At 42.6% G+C, this 7,671-nt stretch overlaps 1 protein-coding gene across 1 annotated transcript in view; it reads left to right on the top strand.

Annotated features, from left to right (window-relative positions):
- Nucleotides 1–7,671, top strand: part of LOC104965284 (epithelial discoidin domain-containing receptor 1-like) — a 59,447-nt gene that overhangs the window by 43,066 nt on the left and 8,710 nt on the right. The window contains exons 8-11 of the mRNA XM_010794242.1: nt 1–203; nt 2,426–2,542; nt 4,484–4,785; nt 5,665–5,824. Of these exons, the coding sequence (XP_010792544.1) occupies nt 1–203; nt 2,426–2,542; nt 4,484–4,785; nt 5,665–5,824 (782 nt within the window). The remainder of the gene's footprint in view (nt 204–2,425; nt 2,543–4,483; nt 4,786–5,664; nt 5,825–7,671) is intronic.

Raw genomic sequence — 7,671 nt, 5'->3', positions numbered from 1 at the left:
GGCGCAGGGCAGTCTCGCCGGTGACGAGCTGCGGGTCCACCTGTCGGTGCCCTCGGACAACGTGGTGATCAACAACACACACAGCTACTCCAGCCGCTACCAGCGCATACACACCTTCCCCGACGACCGAGACCACGAGGCGGAGGGAGAATACCAGGAGCCCAGCGCCCTGCTGCGGCCGCGCGACTACAGGGAGAGCACAGGTGAGAGAGAGGACACATGCATAAGACACGGTTAATAAGAAAACCTTTATTAGTCCCACAGAGGGGACATTTACATTGTTGCAGCAGAAAAGAGCCAAAGACAGCTTAATGTTACCTAAGAAGCATGCTTAAGAAATATATTGAAGATAAAAACAATGTGTAAGCTTTATTTGTATTGCACTTTTCATACACCGGGTGCAGCTCAAAGTGCTTTGACGTCATGGCACACGTTTAAAACAGAAACATGCAGGTTTAAAGCATACTGTAACATAATAATTCAAGGGCAAAAGGAGGTTGAAAGGAATGATAAAAACTACAAAATATTATTTTAAATGTCCTCTATGTAAAATAAAGAAACACACAAGTAAATAAATACAATAAAATAATAATGTGCTTTGACAACATGGCACACATTTAAAGCAAGAAATTCACTCCAGGTCAAACATGTGCAGCATAAGAACATAATATAACAATTCAAGGGACAAAAGGAGGTAAAAAAGGAATTATAAAACAATCTCTCTGTAAAAATAAAGGATGACTTAAAGGTGAGGTATGTAGAACCACTTTTTGTTATATTCCATGAAATGCTCTTAACATCCCGATAGCAATGAATACATTAAATGCTTTGACAAAAAATCCATACAATATATCATCTGTGGAAGCCGTGGCGCTGTAAAAAGCACGACCAATCATCTGAGCCGGCCCGGCTAAAATAACTGGATGGCCTACCTGCCTGTCAGCCTTCCATCTGTGCACAAACTTATCTCGTGCTCTCATTGGTCATGTGCGCGTTCGTGTGTGTTGGAGGAGGGGCTCTGTAAGGAAGTCTGAAGGAAGTGGCAGATTTTTTTTCGGTTGTGTATTTTCAAATTCTAGCGCACTCGAGCTGGTTTCTCCATTCTTACCTACCCTACCTTTTTAAAGTGGATAAATACAATTATATAATAAAACCTATGAAATAAAACGATAATAAAAAAACAAATGTAATAATACAAAAAAAGAATTAAGAAAGATTAAAAGAGGATGTCGCTAATACAACTATAATATACAACTGGGAGGCATGTGGTGCAGTGGGTTGTGCGTTGGTGTTCGTATCAGGGGGTCACAGGTTCAAACCCCGCTGCAGTCAGCATCGTTCACCCCAAATTGCTCCTGTGGGGATTGCCCACAGTATTGAGTATGAAAGTCGCTTTGGATAAAAGCGTCTAACATGTAATGTAATATGTGTAAAACTAAAACCTATTAGATAAACGATAAATACAAAAATGTACTCATGAAGATTAAAGGACCAACTGAAAGGGGTTGTTGCTAATAAAAAGCTGTGGTTTAAAAATGTCCACTGATTTTGGAGTACATTATTAAATATGCCTTGGTACGTTAGAGGTTAGCGGTGAAGTAAAAAACAAATCAAGTTTAGTTAAGTAGCGTGACAAAAAACATGCTGGCGTGTAATAAAACATACCACATGTGTTATATATAAATATATATACCGCTAAATATATGTTGGCAGAGATTGATGTATACCGCACAGAATTGGCATGGATGCAGTGGAACATGTAAAACAATGAAACTTCCCATATGTACAGAATTAAAATACTTCACAAACATACATGTGGTTTGTGCAGACTGCTCTGTGCTCCTGCAGTCACGTCCTCCCTTTGTGGATCGTATCAAAAAGCAAACCCTAAAGTATAGGGTGGTAAATGTGGCATGCATATAAAGAAAACACAGCGGTATTACATTGAATTTCACCACACCAAACAAAAGTAAATCCAGCACCCTGCGAGGAAGAGTGCCTCAGAGAAGATGCACAACGAGAAGCGAGCACAAAAGAGCTATTGTTCCGAGGGAGGGGAAGAAAGGGTAGAGGAAAAGGAGGAGTAGAAAGAGAGTAAGACATTCTTTCGCTTGCATTGCACAACAGGAGGTCTGCATGCCGTCTTTACGAGGCGCCTTGTGTGAGTTCGGAACAACACGAGTAACACAAACATTATTTCATCCGCTGGTTTTTGTTGAGTTTTGATCACTTTTGCCTGTTTTTGCTATGCTCCTGTGTGTCAGTGCAACCCCTCCTCTCCTTCCCTTGTGATGTCATGGATATGCTAACAGTGTCATGCTAATGGTTGTCATTGTGTTTGTGTGTCATGTGCATCATTGTACCGTCCATATTTTGGTTCCTGCGTGTACCCCGCCTCGTCCCGTGTGTGTGTTTGCTCACCCAGTCTTGCTGTTAAACAACCCAGCCTATCACCTGCTCCTGTCAGATCACAGGAAAGGCTGCACACCTGTCCCCAACACCAGTCAGCCAGCTCAGGAAAAGAGCCTCAATGTGCCCCAGGGTAAGAGACCTCAGACTGGGCTAACTCAGTCAGGAGGGGCCCTGCGTCTCCCCCTCCTCACCTACTCACCTTTCTACCTGTCTGTTCAGGGCGGGGGGCTTTTAGATCTGCTCTCATTGTCACCGCACACATAAATGCTTCTCCGATCTGTTGCATGCGTCTGACCTTCCTCCTGTTACTCACATAGTTAGTCCCTCTCGTTCACTAACCACTCAGAACAACTTTGTTTGTTGGGATAGTTTGGCATTTGTGGAATTGTTGGTCCATCGATTTGAACGCAGACTGACTTATTTCAAAGCTGTTGGATAGGTTGAAAATATATTGTTTTTAAATAATGCTTAACCTTACTGAGGGTGTATGCTAATTCTTACTAATCTAGGCCACAACCAACAATGTGTACTGATGGGGAATTATTCATAGAGCTTAGTTTTACTTTTAATCATCTCAGCTTTGACCTCTTCTCCCCTCTTTCCTAGACATGCAAACAGTCTTAAGAGAGCTGTTTCATACCGGTATGATAAGGCAGGCCATTTCTTTGTGCTTCAACTACAAGTGTGTCTTAACATTTGCATAACACTATCTCTCTTCAGACAAAATCAGGACAGTTTGACCCTGCCAGGGACAGGACTTGAAGCGTCTTGTAGTGTCATGTTGATTATGCTCTTTTATGAGTGGTTAAGTATTGGGGAAAATAGAGAGAACTTCAAGGTTGGTTTGAGCAGAGGCTGTGTGTCACTACAGTGTCTCAGCAAATGTCTCTATCAAATCAAAGCTCTCCAGGGGCCCTATGAAGTATTCCCTATCGGTTACACCCTAAAAACAATGATGAAATCACATGTGAGCAAAACAGTTGATATTTAATACGTGAGTAAAGGTGCATTTGCTCATTGCTTACGGCGAGGTTGGGCCCAGAGCGTTGTGGTAGAAAAAAAGCTAGTCATGTTTTGTTCCTCTTGTTACCTCACTGACAGCTTGCAAAAACTCCGACACCACGTGAATGCAGAATAGATGCATCAAATATAAGATCCCATACACCTGTTGTGTTATTGTCTCTAATTATGTTACATTTCAAAAAATGGTCCACACTGTTCATGTTAAGGTCTCAGTAGGATACTTACACATCTTGTTCAATACGTGTTTAAACTTCGCAGCAGTTACATAAAAATTCAGTCCTCCTGATCGTGGCAGTTTGAGCATTGAGTTGGTTTTTTCTGCATTTTCATTTTAACAAAGGTGTCCCATCTTAGTATTCAGCCCACTCGCTACAAGACCCTGACTTATTTCATTCAGGGCCTTGTGCAAGGTGAACTTTTTTAATGGTAACTTTTTAAACCTTTGTTAGATTCAAACTTCAAATTTGATCTGCAAGGACAGCAGAGGATCTAATTTAGTTTGAAAGTCCAATAGATGGACCAACACAATGTCCCAGAAAGATTTATTCAAATAAAAGCCCTACTCATCCATCACAAGATGTTCAGGTGTGTGGATTTGGAGAACTGTTAAATAATTCAACAGATGCCAAGGAAATAAGCAGCAGCGATAACAGTCAAATGGGTACCACAAGGCAGATTGAGCATGTGGTTAAAAACTCTTATTATTGATCAAAGATGGCAGATACTTTTGTCTTGTTTGTTTGAGATTATTTGATCCATCTCTGTAGCTCCTAGCTGTTTTTTTTATTATCCGTTTCAATCATATAATATATTAAAGCTTCTGTTTTCGGCACGGAACTTTTTTGAAGTATTGTTTTTTAAAAATACAATGCCTTTTTCTGTTGTTGTTTAATGAAATCCCCTCCAAAAATCCAAACTATCCCTTCACAACAAGCCGTCTGAACATTTGATAGCATGTGATTCTCTCGGTCAGACCGTCTCACAGCAAAACAAAGCTGCTCTTAATCACACAGTCCTTCTAATGTCTGTCTCTTCCTCCTCCCTGCAGCCTGTGGTTCGGACATGGACATGGAGAAGGGTTTCCCCCCGACTCAAGAGGAGCCCCCTCCCTACCCTGGCTCTCCTCCCTACCCCTCCCTGTCTCCCCCCGTGTCTCCCCCGCTGCCTCCCAGCGTGCCTCACTACGCCGAAGCGGACATCGTGAGCCTGCAGGGCGTCAGCGGCAACAACACCTACGCCGTGCCCGCGCTGACCTCCTGCAGCCCGGGGGCCGACGGCGCCCCGCTGCCCGAGCTGCCCCGCCACTTCCTCGTCTTCAAGGAGAAGCTAGGAGAAGGACAGTTCGGAGAGGTAGGGTGTCGGGAAAACACAGAATCTACTCTTCTAATATCAGTAGCACATGATAACAAAGGCCCAACTGTAGCTGTGTACGTAACAGCAGTGGCGGTTCTAGACCAATTTTACTGGGGGGGGAGGCCAGGCTGGGGCCAGTCATTTCATGAGGGGCACAATAAAAGCGCGTGACAAAGACAGACAGTATAAAGTAATTGTGTAAAACAAACATAAAATACAGTAATTTGTATTTGTTTTTGTAAAGGTATTTGTTTTAGTAACTTTAAGTGACAATTTAATTTAAAAAAATAAACGGTATTTGCTTTTATAAGGTAATGACCAGTTTAATCTCCACTCTACATCCGGGTCGGATTTGATTTAGTTCCAATAAATCGTAATATTGTAACCTTTTTTTGGAGGGTGGCCACAGGGGGGTCTCTGGTCAGTGTTACGGGGGCACTGGCCCCTGTTGGCCCCCCCTAGAACTGCCCCTGCGTAACAGGATGTCTGATTACCTAAAGAGCATCAGGGCTGTTTAGGCATATGATAGCTATGTGTATAAACATGATGGATTCAGCCTCTATGGAGAGAGACATATGACAAGCATGATCATTTCTGACGTGGAGCTAATCTGAAGTAAACATTGAATACTGCTTTCTATTCCTCCATCTTGTGACTGTGTAACTCCCTCTCTTGGATATCAGCATGTGAAGGACACTGTTCAGGAACTAGTTGATGCTCTGTATGTGTTGACTACTTCCATTCTGGAGAGGATCACAGATACATGGATCCTGATTATTGAAGCTAAAGCCGGTGACGAGAACATAGAGGGATGACCTGAAATAACTTGTGGTGGGTGGAGGAGAGATTAACAATGTCTGTCCTTCTGTATGAAAGGTGCACCTGTGTGAAATCGAGAACCCTCAGGACTTTCCCACCCTGGAGTTCCCCTTCAATGTGAGGAAAGGTCGCCCTCTGCTGGTGGCCGTGAAGATCCTGCGCCCCGACGCCTCCAAGAACGCCAGGTTTGTAACACATATTTCTTTCTGCTTTTACAGCTCAATAGGGAATTAAGGACCTTTATCTCGCCCCTATCTGGCAACACATAAACATACTAGGATTTGAGTTTCTAACCGTTAAGTTTGATGGGACAACATAGTGAGCTTCAGCAGGTCACTCTGGCAGAACACGTATTCATTATTTTAGGTGGTTTGCTTAAGCACCATGTGTCTTTTGTTCTTTGAAAAATGAAATGTTGTACAAGCAAAGGATACGAAGGACAGGAAAGGACACTAAAATTAGATGACGAAAAACTGAATTAATAGTACCGCTTCAACATTTTAAATAAGGAGATCGACAGTCTGATACACTCAAGAACCAGAAACACACATGACCTTGTTGTTGCATAATAATCCCACTATTTGTTGCGTGATGCCCCCTTATGAAGTTTCTGTCAATATTTTAATCCCAAATCCTTGTTGTTTCCCAAGCTATTTGGTTTCATCCCCTTACGTTAGATGACACAACACGGTGGGCTTCAGGTCACACTCCGGCAGAAAATGTGTCCTCTATTAAAGGTTAATTTGAATGGAGGACATCAAGTCGATCTCCAGCAGCTTCTTTGGTTTCCAGTTATTTCCCTCACACAGCTTCTCTCCTCTTCCCTCCTTCCATGGAGCACCCAGTCTTCACAAAACAACATCGATAACCATCTACGTGACATTACTGCCATGTTCAGCAGTAGCAGGGAAGAGATTATTTTCACTTTAGCCATGATTTTGCCCCCGTAGCTCCCGAGTAAAATATTATGTGGGCCTTTTTTTGGATGTTTGACTCTTTTCACCTGCTGCTTGTTTACTTTGGCTCTCTGCCCTTTTATGGGATGTGAAGATAAAGCCCTTATCTCATGTGAGCTTATGTGCTAAGACTCTGTCAACAGGTTAATACTGTGGGAGTACTACACAAACATATTGACCAGCAAAACAAATCGATGAAGCCTAATGCCACCGAGAGCTGCTGGCGGGATGTTTATTCAAGAGATTTCAATATTTAATTACGTCTTAAAGGTTCCCTATTAAGCAAAATCCACTTCTTCGTGTCTCTTCTACATCACCATGTGTCCCCTCTTCTTCATGTCTCTTCTACATCAACATGTGTCCCCTCTTCTTCATGTCTCTTCTACATCAACATGTGTCCCCTCTTCTTCATGTCTCTTCTACATCAACATGTGTCCCCTCTTCTTCATGTCTCTTCTAGATCAACATGTGTCCCCTCTTCTCCATGTCTCTTCTACATCAACATATGTGTCCCCTCTTCTCCATGTCTCTTCTACATCAACATGTGTCCCCTCTTCTTCATGTCTCTTCTAATCAACATGTGTCCCTCTTCTCTTCTACATAACCATGTGTCCCCTCTTCTTCATGTCTCTTCTACATCAACATGTGTCCCCTCTTCTTCATGTCTCTTCTACATCAACATGTGTCCCCTCTTCTTCATGTCTCTTCTACATCAACATGTGTCCCCTCTTCTTCATGTCTCTTCTACATCAACATGTGTCCCCTCTTCTTCATGTCTCTTCTACATCAACATGTGGCCCCTCTTCTTCATGTCTCTTCTACATCAACATGTGTCCCCTCTTCTTCATGTCTCTTCTACATCAACATGTGTCCCCTCTTCTTCATGTCTCTTCTACATCAACATGTGTCCCCTCTTCTTCATGTCTCTTCTACATCAACATGTGTCCCCTCTTTGGAAAGAGACTCTGAAAGTTTCAGGAACAAAGATTCTCTCTCTTTTTGTCCTGATCCATTTCTATAAAAACCTGTCTGAAAATGAGCTGATCAGATTTTGGCCACTTTATGATGTCATAACGATGTGTTGGCTTGTGTAACCATTAGCCAATCA

This window comes from Notothenia coriiceps, unplaced genomic scaffold (assembly GCF_000735185.1).
Source record: "Notothenia coriiceps isolate Sejong01 unplaced genomic scaffold, NC01 NC01_scaffold00037244, whole genome shotgun sequence".
Taxonomy (NCBI): Eukaryota; Metazoa; Chordata; class Actinopteri; order Perciformes; family Nototheniidae; genus Notothenia; species Notothenia coriiceps.
The sequence above is the reverse complement of the archived record's forward strand: the minus strand, read 5'-3'. Positions and strand labels throughout refer to the sequence as shown.